General features: G+C 42.5%; 1 protein-coding gene across 1 annotated transcript; it reads left to right on the top strand.

Moving 5' to 3' along the window:
* Positions 1-390: 390 nt before the first annotated feature.
* Positions 391-1,504, top strand: GPR55 (G protein-coupled receptor 55). The gene has a single exon (XM_075569355.1). The coding sequence runs from the start codon at positions 391-393 to the stop codon at positions 1,339-1,341; it is 951 nt and encodes a 316-aa protein (XP_075425470.1). The 3' UTR covers positions 1,342-1,504.
* The last annotated feature ends 20,381 nt before the right edge of the window (positions 1,505-21,885 follow it).

Genomic DNA, 21,885 nt, shown 5'->3' with positions numbered 1-21,885 from the left:
CATGTTTCCAAAAGTAGTGCTCTGTTTTTTCATTATTTTGCATTTTAGAAAAGGAATCTGGTGGTTTGTAACATTGGAAGCATTAAAGGGTCAGTGCCACCTGCATTACATGAGCTGTGGGGTCCTGCCCTTCTGAGGCACGCACTTGTACGATGGAACTTTTGGTTCCAGACGAGTATGCTACACTACCTACCTAATCATTTATTCATTGTCTACATGTCAAGATCTGCTACAGTATATGGAAACATTGTTATTTCCAAGCATATAATGCTATATCTGTTTTTAGTCTTTGGCACCACACATATTGGTTCCCTCCTTTTCTAAAATACCTGTACAATTAGCTTTTCTTGTAGCACTGCTTTACTTTACTTTCTCTGTTTTAGCAGAGAAATGAACGGGAGTCACAATAACTGCTCCTTTTCCGGTGTTAACTCCATAGTGAATGACCTCCAGCTTGTGATCTACATCCCCACCTTCATCACCGGCACCGCTCTGAACACGTTCGCCCTGTGGATTTTCTGCTTCTCCCTGAAGAAGTGTACAGAAGCCTCCATTTACATGATGAATCTGGCAGTCCTTGACCTTCTGCTTCTTCTGTCCTTACCATTCAAGATGTACTTCTCACGACCCAGCAACACTGGAAACCATACTATGTGCAGCTTTGTGGAATCCCTGTACTTCACTAACATGTACGGAAGTATATACACCATCACATTAATTAGCTTGGACAGGTATATTGCCATAAGACACCCATTCTTGGCCAAGCTCCTGCGCTCACCCAAAAAGACAAAAGCTGTTTGCATTGTTATCTGGGTTCTCATCTGGGTGGCCAGTGCCCCCATCTACAACTTTCATGCAGTGGACCAAGAAAACATCCACTGCTTCCATAACATGTCGGACCAGACCTGGAGCACCCATATCATCTTATCCCTCGAGGTCTTTGGGTTTCTCATCCCGATGACTGTCATGGTTTACTGCTCTGTCCAGATCATCAGGACCCTGTTGTCACACAGATCCTCCTTAGAACAAGGTGAGAGACGCATGGTTGCTATAATACACATTATTATTTCAAACCTTGTGGTGTTCCTGATTTCTTTCACACCGAGCCACCTTGGAATTTTCCTGCAGTTCCTGGTAAGGCAGCACGTTATCTTGGATTGCTCCTCCAGACAGAACATAAGTCTCTTCATGCAAGTATCACTGTGCATGGCAAATGTCAACTGTTGTCTTGATGCCATCTGCTATTATTTTGCAGTGAAAGAATTTCGGGACAAATCAGTGAAGAACCATTCAATAAATCGCATCAGGACAATATTATTACATCAATCCAGCATGGAATGAATGAGTGAAAACACAGGAATTATGTGATCATGCTGATTGGTGCAGCATGACACTATATAATTACAGTATGTATACAATGTGTGCTAAAAGAGACCTTTGATACCTAAAATTTCATGAAGGTGAACAAGTATACCAGTGAATGTCAAAAGCAGACATGACTCAAATAACGTTTTACATTCAAAGAATGTCTGTCTTCAGATTTAGGTTGCCTTAAAGTTGCAGTTCAGGCTCCTGTTTTTTTTTTTTAACTTTAATAGTTTCAGTTGTGCAATCTCTACTTACCTAAAAAAAACTGCATAGCTGCCGGTCAATTCGTTCTCCGTCTATTGATTGGCAAAGTTTGGCGACATCTTTAAATATGGGGAATGTAAATCGTTGCTATAGGAACAAGCATGCTTGTTAAAATAGAATACAAGAAAATTGGTCTTTCAAAATTGTTTTTTTTAAAACAGAAAATGCTAAAAGTATTTTTTCTTACTACAGAACTGATTTATTAAAAAAAAACACACGTGCAGGATATTGCATGAACTGCAGCTTTAAATGTTATAATAATCAATGTGCATACAATTCCTTTCACTTACATGGTTACATAGTAGTTACATAGTAGATGAGGTTTAAAAAAAACATATGTTAATCAAGTTTAACTCATGCTAGATTTAGACGACAGATACTTATCATATATTTGTATTTACAGTATTTTGATCCAGAGCAAGGCAAACAGAAAAACCCCAGTGACACATCATCCGATGCTGTGTCGTAAGGGGAAAATTAAATTCCTCCTTGACTCCAAATAATAGCAATCAGATTACTTCCTGGATCAACATCCTTCCCATGTTTACTTATTTGGTATATCTCTGTATACCCTTGCTTTCTAACAGGATGTCCAACCTTATATTGAATATATTTATTGTATCTGCCATCACAGTCTGTATGGGCAATGAATTCCACACTGTAACTGCCATTACTGTAAAGAACCCTTTCATTTGTTGCTGGTAAAATCTCCTTTCCTTCAACCTTAAGGGATGACCCCATTTCATTTTTACTGCCCTTGGGATGAATAGTTCTTTTGAAATCTCCTTGTACTGTCTCCGAATATATTTGTATATAGTTGTCATATCCCCTCTTAGACGCCTCTTTTCTAATGTAAACAAATCTAAATTAGCTAGCCTCTCCTCTTAGTCAGATTTTTCAATCCCCTTTAAGGTGTGGTTTTACTAGCTTTATTGAGGGGAATCATTATGTTTACTTCCCTTCCATCCAATAACCATTTAATGTCATATAAGATCTTATTTGCCTTTGCAGCTACTGCATGACATTGGGCACTATTGCTAAGACTGCTGTCTAGAAGCACTCCTAAATCCTTCTCCATCAAGGATTCTAGGGAAATGGAGAAAAGACAGCGCACAATTCTCATAGTGTAAGAAAGTTTGTAATTAGCACAATGTATAGAGGTATGTATTGCGCTTACATCAAAACAATTCTTTAACGCATTTCATGTGACATAGACGTGGGTTACCACAGCAGGAATCGATGTCCACAGACGCTGTATTTTCTTAACATCGTTGTCCGTTAAACGAGATCTTGATGAGATGAGATAAGTGGAGCAAACCAGATTGCTGCGTTATCGGCACCATCCAGAGGTCACAGGACTCGCACAGCAGCAGAAGCGCCGTAGCGTCTCCGCGGTCTCTGCAGCGGTGCACAGATAACACAAGCAAATAATTATTGTTCCGGATCAGAGCCTAGTCCTCCTCAGTGCTTTCAGCGGCGGTTATGGACATCACCGAAAAGGCGTCACAAGTAGTGACCATACGGTAGGCGTCAGAAAGCCAAGATTAAGCCGCAAGCACCGGTGGCATGTCTATAGAGACAAAGTCCAATGTGCAAAAGCATCAAGCCAAGTCTTCGTCCGCATTTTCAGTGGTGGCTAATGACATCACCGAGAAGCATCACGAGTAGTGACCATATGGTGCGCGTCAGGGAGCTGAAAATAAGCCGCAAGCACCGGTGACAATGGCAATAGGAATAAAGTCCAATAAGGAAATAAAAACATTCAACGCGTTTCGTAGATTTAAAAACTACTTCATCAGGGGTTATTCAATTTTTCATAGTTTTTAAATCTACGAAACGCATAGACCCACGTCTATGTCACATGAAATGCGTTAAAGAATTGTTTTGATGTACGCGCAATACATACCTCTATACATTGTGCTTATTACAAACTTTATTACACTATGAGACTTGTGCGCTGTCTTTTCTCCATACAGTATGTGATGAATCATTATTCTTTTACATCACGGATGGTTCATTTGATGTACTATATCTTTTCTTCCTTTTTGCACCCGTCAAGGATTTACCAAAGTTTTCCCCATCTAATTTGTAAGTCGCCTGTTTATTCCTGTTTCCTAAACGCATAACATTACATTTAACTGTATTAAACCTCATCTGCCCTCTTTTCCAGTCTACCCAAGTCCTTCTGGAGAGAAATTATATCCTGCTCTGATTTTACTACCTTACACAAATTAGTGTCATCAGCAAAGATGGAGACTTTGCTCTCTATTTCAACCTCAAGGTCATTAATAAATAAGTTAAATAGCAGGGGTCCCCGTGCCAATTTTTGAGGTGCTCCACATACAACTTTAGCCCAACCTGAAAAGGTTTAATTTATGACAACTTTCTGTTGTCTATACTTCAGCCAGTTTTGAATCCAGGTGCATATATATACATTTGCTTTATTTTGTACACTAACCTCTTGTGTGGAACCGTATCAGAAGCCTTTGTAAAATCTAAGTAGACGACATCAACTGCATTACTCTGTTCTAAATTCATATTTACCTCTTCAAAGAAACTAATACGGTTAGTTTGGCACGACCTATCCTTCATAAATCCATGCTGACTATTTCTAATAATTTTGTTTTCCATTAGGTACTCCTAAATATTATCCCATATTATCCTTCAAGTAGTTCCCCCACTATTCACAATACAAATGAGGGACAACATCCAACAATTTAGTGCTCAAGAATTATGTGATATAGGGAATTGCACGTAGTCAATTAATTAAGTTTGTTCAAATGGCTTTTTTGGGGTATATAACATATCACAGTCTGTCTATGTAGATTTGCCTGGTACAGTATAAACATTTGCGTATCCACTTCACGTGTACACTCTGTATACACAGAACATTGTGTAGAAGAAAATGTGGGAATGCAGAAGGTAAGTGTACCCTCAAGACATTCACAAGTCCATATCACAACTACTCATCCATAAGCAAAAAGCTGCTGGCTGGCATATAATACATTGGGCTGTAGTGACTCCACAAACTGTTTCCACAGTAGATAAGTAAAGAGAATCAGAATAGAAGGTACTCACTGGGCTCATGAATTCCAATGACTCCTTGGCATGCTTCCGGTATTATGCAGATAGTGATGATATCCCGCTGAATTAGCTGGAAACAATCAGAGCTGTGTTCCGATTTTTTACAGCTAGTTCAGCGGGATATCTTCACTATCCCCACTATTGATGTCAGGCTTACAGATCTGTAATTCCCCGGTTGTGATCTAGCTCCCTTTTCAAGTATAGGCACCACGTCTGCTTTACACCAGTCTTGTGGTACTGAGCCTGTGGAAATGTCCTTGAGTATTGAATGTTATGGTTTGGCTATTACTGTAGTTAGATCCTTAAAAACTCTTGGGTGGATGCTATCTGGGCCAGGTACTTCATTTACTTTAACTTTATCAAGCCACAGTAGTATGCACGTATTTCTCAGTTAACACATTGTTTAATAATATAGTGGTTGTGATTTTGTCCGTGTTACTATTCTTGCAATTGATTCCTCCCTGGTAACTACAGAGGCAAATAATTTGTTGAACATCTCTGCTTTTGCCTTATCTCCAATAATTTGTCTTCACATCTCACACTGAAGGGCTCCTATATTTTATTTTCTAATCTTTTTCTTATTAAGGTACTTAAATAACTTTTTAGGGTTGATCTTACTTTCATTATTTCATTGCTCCTTTGATGGCCCTTTAGCAATTACATTCCTTATTATGGGCCGCCAACAGAGGGGAGAGTCGGGACAGTTTTCCCTAGCCCAGCGACTACGGGGGGCCCAGCCGGCCTGTGCTGGAAGCTGGGCCATCCAACTTCTGTGTCCAGCTGCTGGGCTCCCCGTAGCTGCCGGGCCTGGCTCTCCCCAGCTACTGCAGACCTCCTGCCTCTGTCTGCCCCCTGTCATTTTCCGGTGTGCGCCAGAAACTGTCTCGGACTTCCAGCCGGGCCCAGCTTCCGAAGTGCACAAGTGGGAAAGAGACCCAGAGTGAGAGAGAGAGGCAGGCTGCAGCTGGAGAGGGGCCCGGCATGGGAGAGAGGCCCACAGGAGCTGGGGCCCAGCTGCCTTAGACCACCAGCAAGGCGTGTGTTACATTTTGTGTGGGCTGCATTGTGTGTGTGTGTTGCATTTTGTGTGTGTGTATTGCATTTGTATTGCATTTTGCGTGTGTGTTGCATTTTGTGTGTGTGTGTGTGTGTGTGTGTGTTGCATTCTGTGTGTGTGGGAGGGGGTGTAATTATTGCAGGTGGGGATTGTATATGGCCAGTGGGGGGAGGGGGAAATAAATTTGAGGGTGAGATTGAGGAAGTTGGATTGAATCAGATGGGGTAATTAAGTCATAGTAGAGGTGAAGGGGGAGGAGAGTAATAGAAATACATGGGGAGAGGGGAAGAATAGCGGAAGTGGCTCATGAGGGTGTGAAAGGGCGAGGGGGCTTGCAAGGCTGCCAACCCTCGGGGGGCGGGGGGCGATCAAATCTCTAGTCCTGTGTCCCAGGAAATCTGTCAGTGGCCATGTCTCAACTCCCATTTTTTGCCCACAACTGCTAATCTAGTACTGTTTGGCTGAGAGAGCAAAACCCATAAGTCAGACTGGGGGTGGAGTTAGCGCCACCTCTTGTCATTCCGCTGCTAAAGCACGTACAAACGGGGCGGACAAGCTGTTAAATCATGTGGTTTGTTACTTTTTTTGGAAGCAGCTTAGAAGAAGTGATTTGCAATAGAGAATACAGTTTTTTTCACATTTCATTCCGTTTCTTGTGAACGTGCCTAACCGTGCAGTTTGCCATTGACAACTTTATAGCTAGTAGAGTAAGCCCGTAAGGGGCCTATTCACTAAACAGTGATAAAATCAGTGCATTGCCGAACGACTTTGCATTGATTTATCGTGCGCTAAAACATTCACTAAGAAAAAATCCAAGTTTTTCAAAATTCGATAAAAAAAAAAACAGTATAGAATGAGTTGTTTTTTTTCTTCTAAGCACTATAATCCTAGCGATCGGCAACTGATTGAAACTGCAGCCTGGAAGAGCTGCATGGAGACGCTAATTATGTATGTATATATTGTGATAGAGTGACTGCCTCTATCTGCTGGACTAGTGCAGCAAGTGTAGTTTCCAGGACACAAACAGTCAAATTCCTCCGGGCAGAGGCTTTCTACAGGTGTAGCTAATTAGCAGAGAACTCCTGAAGGAACAGGATTTCCGTTTCTTCCGTTGAGCAGGATATGGATGAAGTATTGATCCGTTAAGAACCTCATACGGGGAAAAATATATATACAAAAACGTAATAGTGCATTAACGTTTTACTTTGAATTAACAAACAGAGGGGGAAAGATACACTCACAATATCCCCACTGGTAAGTCGCAGTGAGTGGCTTGAGGTGCACTCCAGCCTAGCTCCGGCCTCCTCAGCTGCACGTCTGGCTGTGTGCCAGAACAGCAGTGCTCCCGGACGTCTCCGTACTGAGCTGGCGGTACGGTGGCCTCAAGTTGCCAAAAGACCATACGCGTTTCGCCAGTTTGTCGGCTTCCTCAGGTGTTCTATCCGACTTCCCTTGTCCCATAGTATTTACTGTATACACTTCATCTCAGCATTATAAATTGGCTCAGCTTCATTCAATCAAATAATAATTCTATCAAAATACAATATTGTAGCTGGCTATGGGCTTTGTATTGGCCTAGATTTCAAAACTGTGATAATTGCCGTTTACAGATTTTATATTATGAAAATTCATAAGGACTTGTTATATCATGAAAATACATTAATTTTATCAATAATAAAAACATATCTAAAAATACCAATTTAATTATTCATACAGCAATAATAAAATAAATCGAACACAACTACAAGTGGCTTGATTAATGGCCACAGGTACAATGACTAGAATAAAAAGACAGAAAAGACAGTTAGTCATCAATATGAACTGTAAACATTGAATTTATATATAATTTCAATGATATTAATTGTAATTAGACCTGGATATCTTCGGTTGCCGCACTATTTTAATATAGTCTTACACCAGACATTATAGCATAATAAAAAGTTTTATTTATATATATATATATATATATATATTTTTTTTATAAACATAAAAGTTTTCCAATTGATCTACGCTATGGTATAATCTCTTTTATACTGAGGTGCAGCCCTTCTGAAAACCACACAAGCAAAACCACACAAGCAAGTTTGCCACAGTTTTGGAATTGCGAGAGATAAATCACTGCACTGTGAGGAGGCATTCTATAGGAGCCAGGCTCGGAATACTCACTCATTAACCAAGGCACCTACACTTAGATATTTTTTTCTTCTTTTTTGTTGACTCTCTCCCATGCTCCCCCAGGACTTTGAAGAACATTTCAGGATAAAGTATCTGTCATCTAAATTTATCACAGGTTGAACATGATGGACATATGTCTTTTTTCAACCTCATCTACTATGTAACTATGTAACTATCCCTCATATCCATTTTACCTTAGCAACTGCCCCACATATCTATTCTACCTCCGATTCTGCCCCTCATATCCATTTTACCCTAGTATCTTTTTTACCTCATTAACTGCCCCCTATATCTATTTTATCTCAGTAACTGCCCCTCATATCTAGTTAACCTCAGTAACTGACCCTCATATCCATTTTACCTTATTAACTGCCCCTCATATCTTTTTTTACCTTAGTAACGGCCCCTTATATCCATTTTACCTTAGTAACGACCCCATATATATATTTTTTTTGCCAGATTATAAGGATTTTTTTTTAGTAAAATTAAGTTGTAAAGTACATACCAGCCCTCTTTGCGAGCCAATCAGCAATCAGATGTATGAGGTAGGAGGGTAAAATGGAGGAAGCCCCACATAGGGGGCCCGAGGTAGCCAGGTTGCTTGTGGCAGGAAGGTCAAACGAGAGACAGACAGAGGGAGTGTGTGTAAACTTTTTTCCAGCTGCTTCTAAAATTGGGGTCGTCATATAATTGCGTAAATACGGTATTTTACCTCTATAACTGCCCATCCCTGTCAGATTGTAAGGATCCATGAACCGCGCCGCCCTAGGCGTGCTTGCCGCTTACCCCAACCTTTCACTGGGTGCTCCGCTCCCTCCGCCTCCTGCAGCACGTCATATGCGCCAGCCACTACCAGTCGCTGTACTTCGGGCGCGCGCATCCCGCACAGAGGTAAATACTAACTCTTCTGGTACCGCCTTCAGGTTGCAGCCACTCGGTGAGTTCACTGGTGCGTGTTTCCCCTGTTTGTCGGCTTCCTCAGGGGTTCAATCCGACTTCCCTTGTCCCATAGTATTTATACACTTCAACTCAGCCGGGTGTGGTCACCAGCGTGAGAAATGGAAAATGACCTTCAACACACGAGACAGCCATTATAAGTACCTTGTCATGCCCTTTGACCTCTGTAATTCCCCTGCCGTCTTTCAAGACTTCGTCAATTAAATCTTTTGAGATCTCCTCAACCAGTTTCTTAATGTCTACTTGGACAACATAATGATCTTTTCCAAGTCCGTTCAAGAAAACGCCGGCCATGTCAAACAGGTACTACTACGCCTTCGTCAAAATCATTTGTTTGCCAAACTGGAAAAATGTCAGTTCCATCAACCCCCCACGGCTTTTCTGGGATATATCATCTCTGACACTGGTCTCACCATGGATCCAACTAAGGAGAAGACAGGTTCTGGATTGGCCTCGCCCTACTACTCTTAAGACCGTACAACGCTTTCTGGGCTTCTCTAATTACTATCGCAGGTTCATTCAGAATTTCTTGGTTCCTAGCTACTCTGTTCCTGACCCCGACTATCTCTTGGACTCTGCTCTTCTAATCTCCTGACCACGGCTACCAACGACGATCCGTATCTCCAACCCCGACCACGGCAATGTACCATGATTATCCTCATCTCTCCAACCCTGACCACGGCTAAAAGTACCTGCAACAATCCGCATCTCTCCAACCCCAGACCTCAGCAAGTATCTTTATTATCCTTACCTCTCCAACCCGACCCGGCTACCTCGACTAATCTACACTCCAGACGCGCCCAGGTGGCTGTGGGTGGCATTATATATCTATCCCCACCTCGGCCCCGTGGTCACATCTTGTTTGTGGTGAGCACACCGTTACAGAGGTGCCAATTGCCTGATGTACAGAGTTGCAGAGCGAGGAGACCCTGTGGAGCAGAAGAAGTGCAGTGCAGATGGATCCATTGGACATCAGGTCTGGGGGGATCTGTAGTCTAAACCTGCTTGGTGAAGAGAGAGATGTGAGTCTGGAGGCTTCAGATTACCCCACATGTCTGCAGCCCGGGACATTTTTTATCTTTCAACCTTACATTTCTCCAAAACACCTTATCCTTTAAAAAAAAACAACCACACAAAGGCCATTCTACCCCTAACCTACTAACTGCACACAAATTAATTATTTTCTCTTACAGGTGCTTAAAACATCCCATGTTAAACTATGGGCTATATCAGGGGAACGCAAACTTTTGATGCTGGGCCCCCCTGTCAGGCCTCCCCCAGTCTCGTGCCCCCTCTTCTACCTGGTATCAGCGTCAAATGACGCTCTGGGGTCATGTGACATCAGGTCACGTGACCCGCGTCGTCATTTGACGCCAGTGATGTCACATCACATGATCCCGACGCCACGTTGCCATGGAGACGCGTTTGAATTTAAGGTTTAAAAGCCTTGGGGAAGAGCGTGGGACCTCTGCAACCGCAAATCTCCAGCTCCCCTTGGGGGGGTGGGGGGTGTCCCCCAGTTTGCGCAGCGCTCGGCTATATACATTTAACACACCTAATTTTGTCACCCTTGTAACTCAATAATGACTGAACAGATTGCGCTTAAACTTTCCACAAACATTCACTTTACCAATACAACATTTCAGATGGATTGGTGAATTAGTTAGAGAGTTATGAGTAACTGATAAAGGGGGTTAGAATGGAAGTCTTGATCAAACCTTCACTATGGATGTGCGGTAAAAATCTAATCTATAATATAAAGTCAGAACTACGGTACGTCCACTGAAGAGACCCAATTAAATTAGGTAGTAAATATAAATATTTTCAATAGAACATTGTGCTGTCTCAAAAAAAGAGGTGTCCAGGTGATTCGGGGAGCGCCAATATATATAGAAAAAAGAACACAAGCAAATAGTGAAATATGTCTTTCAAAATTATGATCTTCAATAGATCCCTTTCAATAAACCCAAAGAAATTTGTACTCACAAATTTCTATGTATAAACGTGTATGTAAAGGTTTCTTTGCTCTGTAGTACCCAAACGTATCAGCAAGTATAGAGACAGCATACAGTATGCAGGAACCTTAGTGGAATAGAATAAGGAGACGTAACATAGCGCAGACTAATAAAAAAACTTTTTATGGGATGAATTAAGCATGAGATACACTCAAATGGTGCTAGATAAAATCAAGCATATTGATCATAAGATCGGCAGCTGCAACAAACTCTCAGCTTCTGTACACTGTAGGGCTAGTGTCATCCGTCCTCGCGTCTCTAAGTGGAATCCCCGGATGGAGCTGGAGGCGGATTGGTAAGTAGGCAGGTCGCGCTGTGTCTCACCCCCTACCTCGTCACTGGTCACACTCAACGCATTTCACCTTGTGAAAGGTTTTATCAGGAGTGTATTAGGAAAATAACATTCGCTATAAATAGGAAAAATTGGTGGGACGGGCACTGTAAGTCAAAATAGGCTGGAGGCAAAGTGCTATAGAAAAAAGTACTTTATTACGGCATAATAGCCAATTTAAAAAACATAAGGAGAGTCCTCTGACGCGTTTCGTCCCTTGCGGGGACTTTATCAAAGAGTAACCTTCTAGTGACCGGACATTGCTATTTATAGCCACTCTCCCATATGTGCAGGCACGTAACTCCTCCCTCCAATCGTCACCTGAACTACAGCTGTTTATTAATGGAGGTGGAGCACCACGCACCCGCACATCACGGGCAGGGAGTGAATAAATAAAAAAGAGCTCAAACCATCATATATGCCATCAATCATGTGCGCACTAATGCTAAAAATGCATAATTGTTTATTAGTAACCTAATGTGGACACAAGACGATGGCATACTGAAACAAAGTTTAAAAACAGTGCATATAGAAAAGTAGAAGTGAATGACAATTAGCTTGTCCGACCTTACACATCAAACTGACGCACACACACAATGCATGTTAAAAAACAAGTTATACTCAAAAAAAACAAGAAAAGTACACTTTTTTCTATAGCACTTTGCCTTCCAGCCTATTTTGACTTGCAGTGCCCGTCCCACCAATTTTTCCTATTCTACCTCACCTTGGAACGAGAGGCACGCAGCGGAACAGGAGCTACCTCAATACACCAGCCGGAGAAGTGGAAAAGAGTTTTACTACCAACCGTGAGTAAATGTGCTCACATTCAGTGAGACAACGGGAGATTTGAAAAGCCTGGGGGGGCCTGCCGGGTGGAGCAACACACTCACCGGGAACAGGTTAGATGGCTTCTCCCCTCACTGCATGGATTATTATACTTATTGCTCACGCCACGCTGGAATGATAGGATTGATTTATGCCTTAAGAGGATGTAACCTGGTCTGTGCATTATTACTGTTATGCTCATAGGCAACACTAAGGATATAGAGCACCCAATTAGGGATATTCCCTTGTCTACATTCGCTATAAATAGCCTATCTAAGCCTCCTTTTGGATGATCGTTTAGCCAATAGGAAGGGAGATAACCAAATTATCAACCTAGTCTACCCGTGGACACAATTGCTAATCATACAGTGCTAAATGCAATATATAAACCCGAAGGGCAACATAGTAGCCATTATAGAATAATACAATGTGCAATATACTAATCTGAGCATCGTGGGAGTACCAGAAATTAAAAATTCAGTGCAAAACATGCAAAGAATCCCCAAAAATATTTATTACACATAGTTAAATAAATAAAATACTATACTAAAAACTAGAATAATAAGAGGGTTGTTTTGAAGTACCCCTACTGAAGACCCCAACTGAAGATTTCTGAGGACTGCACAAACTGAATCAAAGTTTTATATACAGTATCACTAATCTCTCATAGAAAATAGGTCATTTGGAGGCATTAGGCAGACCAGGCAGGCGTGTGCTACCGTTGCACAGCAGAATGTGCTACCGGCCTGTGCTGGGTACAGGATGTGTGCAGATAACCACAGTGCCCACGTGTGTACTGGGTATTTAGCTTCAGAGATGGGTAAAGTTGTTAAATGTTCTGCGGTCTGTGTATAAAGATAGAGAAAAGTGTGTTTGGGTTTTTTTTTAGCAGAGCTGCGGTGTAGGTAAGAACGGCTTCTTACACCTGATGCAGAATTTTAAACTTACATCACTTCAGATAGGGGGCAAGTTTGGGGCAATTTAATGGAAAAAAGAGTGGCACACAGAGACATCTAATGTCATACAGTACTTCTGATTATAATCTGTGCACCATGTAACGTCTCCCCAACACCTCACACCTTTTCCTTTCCATACTGTATGGGCAGGGTGGAAATACCCCAGTTATGCTCCAAAATTGCAATGATATATAGATCGCATTGTTGTCATTTTCTCCCTCCAGCATAAAATAGTTATGTTCTGTGTTAATCTGCATGTATTCAAAATATTTATATTTACTACCTATTTTGGGCCTCTCCAGTAGAAGTAGCTCTGATGGATTTGATCAGTGTTTCCCAACCAGGGTTCTGTGAGAGGATCAAAACAGTGCCTTGGGATTTACCCAACCTCCCAGAGCAGGACCTTTGCTAGGGGCCTGGGCAGTTTTCTCCACTCTTATTGCTGCTGGTAGGGTTGCCAGGTGGCGTGTCCAAAAATACTGGACAAAATGGAGAAAGGAGAGACGCGAGCGCAAATCGTTGGTGAGGATGAGTGTTATTTATAAATGACCTGACTGTTACGTAATTTCCCCCAGATTTCACTCCAAGTATTCACCAATTTGCACCAATTTATATTCTGTTTTGTACAAAATCTGGGGAGGAGTCTTGGAGCGCCCTGCAGAGAATTTTTTTAGGAAATAGAATATGAAATAGTGAAATTAATGCAAATTGGTGCACGCTTTGAGTGAAATTTAGAACAAATTATGTAAGAGTCAGATCATTTATAAATAACTGACCTGCAGTCATACAGGCCCATGGCGTGCAATACTGAACCCCTCCTCATCCTCTCTCCCCCTTATCCTCTCACCCTCACACCCCCCTTGTCATCTCACCCCCTCCCTCATCCTCTCTCACCCCCTCCCTTCATTCTCTCTCATCCCCCCTCCCTTCTTCCTCTCTCGCCCCCCGCTTCATCCTCTCTCATCCCACCCTCCCTTCATCCTCTCTCATCCCACCCTACATTCATCCTCTCTCACCCGCCTCACTTCATCCTCTCTCACCACCCTCCTTTCATCATCTCACCCCCCTCCCTGTCATTATCACCCCCACAAGACAGCCAGAGAAGACACACACGCAAAACAGTACAAGTAAAAATACACACGCGCACACACACACCAGGACAAAACAGAACAAATAAAGTGTGGAGAGGTAATACTGGACACATACATGTTCGGCATTATCTCTCATTTTTTACCGGAAAGAGTAACCAAATACCGGGCTGTCCGGTTCCATACCGGTCACCTGGCAACCCTGGAGACTGGGCAATACCGGAGACTGGGCAATGCAGTTAATCAGAGTTGATGTCAGGAGCCTGGCGGGTGTGGCCAAGCAGAGGAGAAGGAATGTGGAGGAGGAAGCAGCATGGACAGGAGAGGGGTGTGTATTTGTTGTGGGTGCGTAAGTATTTGTTCTATCATGTTGAGAGTTTCCTGTGACTCTGTCTGTCTCTGCCCCTGCTTTCTTCAGTGAATCCATGTCTGTCTTTGCCCCCTCTTTCTCCTGTGACTCTCTGTCTGTCTCTGCCCTTTTTGTCTTCTGTGACTCTCTTCCCCCCCTCGGTCTCCGGTGACTGTCTGTCTCTGCTCCCTCTGTCTCCTGTGACTCTGCCAGTGGCATAACTACCCTGCTGCTAAGCCCCGCAATGCGGGCAGGCCCAAGAACGCAGGGAGGCCATGTCGGCCGGCTCTGGAAGAGGGGCCTGAAGTGGGACTCAAGTTCCTTGCCGCCTGCTGCTTCTCTTTGTTTGATGTGGGTTTTTTTCTCTGCACACAGACAATCCATCCGTACAGTACCTCTGCCTGTTTCCCCACCCCAGTCTGCAGCTGCTCACGGGCCGAAGCAGCCCTATTCCCCCACCCCCACCAGGTAAAAGAGTGTGTGACTGTTGTGACTGACTGAGTGTGTGCTTACCAAAAAAGCTATCCCCCATACAAAAAACCTTCCAACTCCCTAAAAACATACCAACTCCCTCCCACCCCCAAATACATATAAAAAAATACACCCACCCCCCCATGAATATAAAAAAAATGCACCGCCCCAATACATATAAAAAAATACACCCCCCCTGCTCTGGGGAATTGTGTGTGGGTGGGAATTGAGTGAGCAGTGGGGTTGCGTGAGGGAGAGAAGAAGGGGTTAGATTGAATGATTACATTAGATTTGTTCAGGAAATTGCATTTTAATTCATTGAGGATGTTATGGATAAGTGGTGTTGCCATTGCAGGATGGCTTAACCCCTTAATTACCTTTGAGGTTAGTTCCCGATAAGGTGATTAAGGGGTTCATTGATATGTGAATGTCATTGAAATGTATTGGCTATTTATTATTTTGGCAACGGAACACAATGATGATGGTGGCGACGGGCCTTCTTGTTGAAGAGGTTAGTAGAATTTTCTTTATTTTACTATGGTATTTAATGTGTTTAATAATGGCCAAATAATGTATTATCCCTATGTGGATAATAGTTATTTGGCACATTATTGTACTGTATGTGCTGGGGGGAGGGGGTATTGGCCCCAGGGTATGTGGTAGGACTCCCTTGTGGGTAGTGGGTGAGGGTGGTTAGGCCTCAGGGGGTGGGGAGGTAGTGGGGGAGGGTATGTGGGTGATGGTGGGTTAACCCCTTAATGACTGTAGTGGTTAATAACCGCTATGGTGATTAAGGGGTTAGGGGACATTACATTGGATGTTTTTATTCTTGTGTCTGTTTTGCAGAAGCGAATGGGGCATGGGCAGGATGAAGATGAGGATGGCCTTCATCGTGGCAGCCGGACATGGGTGAGTCCTACATGTATTTAATGTATTTATTGTTCTGTATGTATTTTAAATGGACAACTGCACTATTATCCATTTGGATAATAGTAATGTTGCCCATTGCTGTATTGTATGTTGTGTATTGCTGCTATGTTTATTGGGGGCAATTGTCCCCAATAAACATACTATTATGCGTTAACCCCTTCATTGCCTTAGCGACTATCCGAATATTTTTTTAATAATACTGTACAGTGAGCTCTGTACATCTACACTATGAATAAAACACACATATCAATAAAGACTCGTACCTTACCTTTGCGGCTATCTGCTATGGTAGCGAAGCAGCATGAATATTTTTTTAATAATACTGTACAGTGAGCAGGGGGTCCCCCGAGCTGAACCGCATAGCTTTTTGGACCAGGGACCCCCTGCTTCCCGAGTTACAGTCCTCGGTATGTGTTATTGGGTGGGCAGTGTCGCCACCATGTTTATAGCGTCCCATAAGCTACGTGCCCGCAATAAACATGGCGTCCACACTGTAACCGATGCCCCAAACCGGGGCCTGTAACTCGGGAAGCAGGGGGTCTCTAAGCCACAAATCAATGCGGTTCACCTCGGGGGACCCCCTGCTCACTGTACAGTATTATTAAAAAAATATTCATGCTGCTTCGCTACCATAGCAGATAGCCGCAAAGGTAAGGTACGAGTCTTTATTGATATGTGTGTTTTATTCATAGTGTAGATGTACAGAGGGTCTCCGGAGCTGAACCGCTTTGGTTTTAGGTCCGGGGACCCCCTGCTTCCCGAGATACAGGCCCCTTTAGGGGGTGCCGGTATCCCTCTGCTTTGTTTACATTCCGCAGTCACGTGATCGGGACCATTAAATGCCGAGGGATACCGGCACCTCATAAAGGGGCCTGTATCTCGGGAAGCAGGGGGTCCCCGGACCTGAAACCAATGCGGTTCAGCTCCGGAGACCCCCTGTACATGTACACTATGAATAAAAATGGTTTTAACAATAATTTTTAATGTGCTGATGTTTGCGCCGAGAGAGCAGCGGATCTCTCTTTGCTGCAAACACATATCGGCAGGGGACGGCTTCTCGGCAGTTTCTCGCCAGGCAGCCGTCTCGCCACTGGTTACTAGCCATTTTATCAAATGGTGGTGGCTAATTCATTCGCCAGGGATTCACCCCTTACAGCATACAGCCAGTTTAACACGCCAAAAACATGGCTAATTGCAAAACTGGCTAATGCATTTTTTCGCTGTTTACTGCATGAGGCCCTAAGATTGTTATCTTTTGTAAAGAGAGTAAGACTTTTGAAAGCTTGTCCTAAACTATCAATTGTTTGTCTAAATAAAAAAGGTATCACCTAATACTGAAGTACTCATTTATTTTGCACGATTTCAACTGGATTAACTACTTAGTTATTGAAACGTAACAATATAAAAAAAAAAATGCAGAAGTAAATGTTACAGTACATATTCCCCTAAGCTTTCATGCAGCGACATCTTGTGGTCACTAGGTGTATACAAATGGAATCTCTTTTATTTGGAACCAGATGACAAGATGGAGTCTTTCCTCACCCCGTTTGAGTGAGTTGCAGCACTTTCATGCTGGCCCAAGCAGGAATGGACCGCCCATCTGGCCCTGCAGTTAATGGGAGAAGCACAGGCGGCATATCGCATCCTTGACAACGCTGCAGCACTCGACTGCGCCATATGCAAGGCTGCAATCCTGGATCGCATGGGGATAACTGAGGATACCTATTGGCGATGCTTCCGAGAAGAGTGCTATTCCCCAGGTATGCGATCCCAAGCCCTAGCCCAACGTGTACAAGACCACTGCTGGCGCTGGCTAAAACCAGAGACACACAGCTCCAGCGAGGTTGCAGAGTTAGTTGCCCTAGAACATTTTTTTTTATAGTTTTGCCCCTAGGAGGAAGGGAGTGGGTTTGTTGGTATTCAGCCATTTCCCTCCTTGAAGCCTTTAGACTAATGAAGAACTTTTTGGCTGCAGAACACAGTGCACATGGTCCGAGGATGGAAAAAGGGTGGCCGTTAAAAAAACAAGTACATTCGGAAAAGGCAGTTTTCGTTTACCAGAGGCTCGGGGGCTATATGGAGGGCCCGGGCTCCATCCAATATGGGGCCCAGTATTCACCAACCAGGGCCTACCGGGTGTGTGTCCCATGGGGCCTACAAGATATTCCAGAAGGGAGTCGGTGTCCGCCACTGATCCCATAGTGTGTTCTTTCTGTGGCAAGCTGGGTCACATGTCTCGACAGTGTCCCCACATGGATGGTAACTATTCCCACTCCTACTTAACCCTGGAAAAGGTGATAGACCCTGCCAGAACTAAATTCCTAATATCTTTGGAAGTAGAAGGAATTAAGGTGGAGGGTTTGTTGGATTCTGTCTCTGGTGTAGCGGGAACTGGTTGCCTTAGATAAACTTAAAGGGTCGGCCCGGGTATGCATTGAATCTATACATGGGGACGTCAAGGAGTACCCATGTGCCAGAGTAAAACTAATGGTGGGAGGACGCTCAAAGGTCTTGTTGGTGGGAGTCGCCAAGGAACTTGCATACCTAGTGATCTTAGGTTGGGATTGGAGGTTCTGTGACGAATTATTCACAAACTCTGTTTTGGCCCTTAGGTCCCGGGGAACGTAAAATACAGAGAACGCTGGGTAATTTTCCCCTTTTACTGAGACAATGCTATTTCCTTCCAAGGTCCGCCCACGAAAAAACAGCACAGGATAGAGAAAAAAGAAGGTGCCCCCAACAGGAAGGGTTGGTACAGCCTAAGAGTCAGAGGCACCCCAAACTAGTCAGAAATCTGTTCCCCAATTGGTGAAATATCAGGAAATAGATAACCCTCCCTTACTGGAAGCAGAGATGTTGACGCGTTTTTCAAATTTTCTGGTCGAGCAAAATAATGATGATTCCTTACCCCGGGTGTATGATCAGGTGGCAGTAGTAGACAAGGAAGTAATATACCTACACAGGATCAGTATTTTTCCTCATTTTGAGTTGCATAACAACCTTTTATATCGAGTTGAGAAAGAGAAGCAAACTCAAAAGAAACAAATACAACTGCTTGTGCCAAGACCCTAGATTAGAGGTATTGCATTTACAGTAGCTCATACTCTTCCTTGTCCAGGTCATATGGGAAGTGGGAAAACCTGAACACGCCTCATGACACGATTCCTGAAACTCTTAGAGCGGTAAGGGAGTTCTGTGATTCGTGTCCCGAGTGCCCCTAAAAGGAACACCAAAATTTTTTTGGTACCTGTCCCAATGGTAGAGACCCTTTTCGAAAAGGATAGGTGTGGACATTGTTGGTTCCATGGAAAAAGGTGCTGCAGGGTACCAATATATACTCGTTATAGTAGATAATGCTAAAGGTACCCAGAAGCTATTCCATTAAGAACAAGATCTGCTAAGGTTGTATCAACCAGACTAATTAAGGTCTTGTCCAGAGTGGGCTTTCTTATTGAAATGTTAACAGACCAGGAAACACATTTTATGTCCAGGCACATGAAGGAGGTCTATGGCCTGTTAAAATTGAAGTCGGTACGGACCTTGGTTTATAATCCCAAACAGATGGACTAGTCGAGCGGTTCAATAAGATGCTTAAAAATATCTTAAGGAAGTTTATATCCACTGAGACTTGGCATTTGGATGAATTGCTTCCACATCTTTTCTTTGCTGTTCAGGAAGTTCCCCAGTCTTCCACAGGGTTTTCACCTTTTGAGTTACTTTATTGAAGACTGTGACGATAATAGGATTAATCAGCGCATTGATAAAGGCAGTATGCTCGGCTGGTTAATCCTAAATCATATTGGGGTGAAGGGGTTAATTTTATATGCTGTTCCCATGTACCAATTTCCCTTCGACGCATTGTTGTCCCCTTTTTGCAGGCTAGTCTCTACCTGCAGTGCTGAATAACAGGAGCCGTTCCATTAAGACTGCTAACGCAGGAACGGAGTGAGCCAGCACCCTGATTTTTGGTGTGCATCCTCAGTGTAACCCTACAAGAGCACACATATTAAAAATCTAACTTTGTCATAAGTGAAACATATATTTTTGATAAAGTTCCTTTCTGTTGCAGTTTTAAATGTACAGGCAGGATGCTATTTTTTCTGCCTGCCTTTGTAATGTATGATATAGAAGAATATTCCATTTTAAGACAGGACAGTTCCCTTGAGCTTCCAGGGACTGATACAATATGTTATTAAATAATGAGCATCAAGAAGTTTGACCCACTGAGTTTATATCTGCTTCTTAAGGCAGGTCTAAGATTAAAAGACTTATTTAATTCAGCTGTAGCCTTTCAAATGTAGGTTCATTGAATTCATCAGTTTGAAATTGGAGGTCTGCAAGTAATTTGTTGTTTAATGAGAAATATATGAGTTTTGGTAGGAATAGATATTTCGGAGTTGTATCAAATGTGCCTTAGTAATTATCTACAATAATAGGTATTCATTTAAAGTATTTTAGCAATTATCCCCCTACAAATTGCAGAAAAACTATGTAGCACTCCATGCATTCAATTATGGAGTCTGATTGAAAATACAAATTCATTTTATCCTGGACATCTATTAAGACAAATCTAAAAGCACATGTGTATCAATTTGAAATAACATTTTATATAAAACTTTAGGAGTACATTTTAATTGTGATTTTTTTTTAAAGTAAATGATTGCCAAAAAAAGTGAAGGGTTTGAACTGCTCTACTTTTTTATGCCTAGAAAAATATGGGTATTTTAGGTAATGATCATGTAACAGGGTGGACCCCCTATCAGATAGTGAGGCAGGGGAAACCTGTTTACATAGCCTGATACAGAACTCAGGGTGCCTTAATTGATCTCCTCAGCTGCCTCATTAGAAACATTTAAAAACCCTGCAGTAGTGACTGTAGGGATCTCTATGATCCAGGAAACTGAGTGCCAGTACGACCCCATAGCTGCTGCGGAGGGTACCCTACTGTCGTTGTTTGCAAATGCACGGTGATACGAGAAAATACATCGACTACGATTACTCTAAACAGGACTCTGTCCCCTGCTCGATGAATATATACCCCTACCATAGCGCTGCGAATCCGCTTCCTGATCTGAGACGAACATCATTAAAGAAACCCACATAATTTAATTGAAAAAAAGGGCTCCATTCTAAGGAACCTAATAGAAATAGCACAGGGATGGCAGAGATTAAGAAAAGCTAAAGACGGAAAGGGCAAATATCATAAATCTTACATGCTTTTACATTGTGGGTAAAAAAAAAAAAAAAACCCCAACACATTACACTTCCTTTTTTCCCGTGTATGCGGTACAAAATGTCACACTTTTGAATATGTTTCACATCTCACTTTCTGCCATTTGCTATAATGATGGTTTGAAACAATGCCACCACTAAGAGCTTTTCAGAATCCTTTAGCGATGCTTTTAGTGATTTATAATGCCAGGTGAGGGTTGAGGTGATGCAAACGCTACCACTACTTGAAGAACTTGAATTGCTTTCCAGTATAATCCATTTCCAACCCCCCCAGGCAGCAACGTTCTAAACCACTTGTGGCTATTCCTACACAAAGAACATACTGTACATGTAGTGCAGCAAATTATATAGAAGCAATTTTTTTGCCTTTTGAGAAACCAAACTTTCAGGATATGCAAGGACAGAAAACTAGTGACAAAGTAGAATTGAGCTTTTTTTCCTCCTTGCGGGGTGTCTTCACTAAATTCTTGAGACATTATAGTGGTTAGAGGTTTGTATTGTTTCTTATATGAATTAATATGCTCTCACTGAAAAAGGTGTCCAAAAAATGTCTACAAATTGTGCTGGAGTGTGTGAATACAGTATTTAGTTTAATGGAACAATTCTGTGACCATTTTCTTTAAAAGTGCAAGAAAATGTCCTTGAAAATATCTTCTATCGTTCCATCATTATGCAGGGACTTTGGTACATACAGTGGGGAGAAAAAAATTGTGAACCCCTTATGTGAAAATCCTATTTCAAACCTAATATGTTATTAGATCTTAATCTAAGCCCTAATAATAG

Source organism: Ascaphus truei, chromosome 14 (assembly GCF_040206685.1).
Source record: "Ascaphus truei isolate aAscTru1 chromosome 14, aAscTru1.hap1, whole genome shotgun sequence".
NCBI classification, from domain to species: domain Eukaryota; kingdom Metazoa; phylum Chordata; class Amphibia; order Anura; family Ascaphidae; genus Ascaphus; species Ascaphus truei.
The sequence above is the reverse complement of the archived record's forward strand: the minus strand, read 5'-3'. Positions and strand labels throughout refer to the sequence as shown.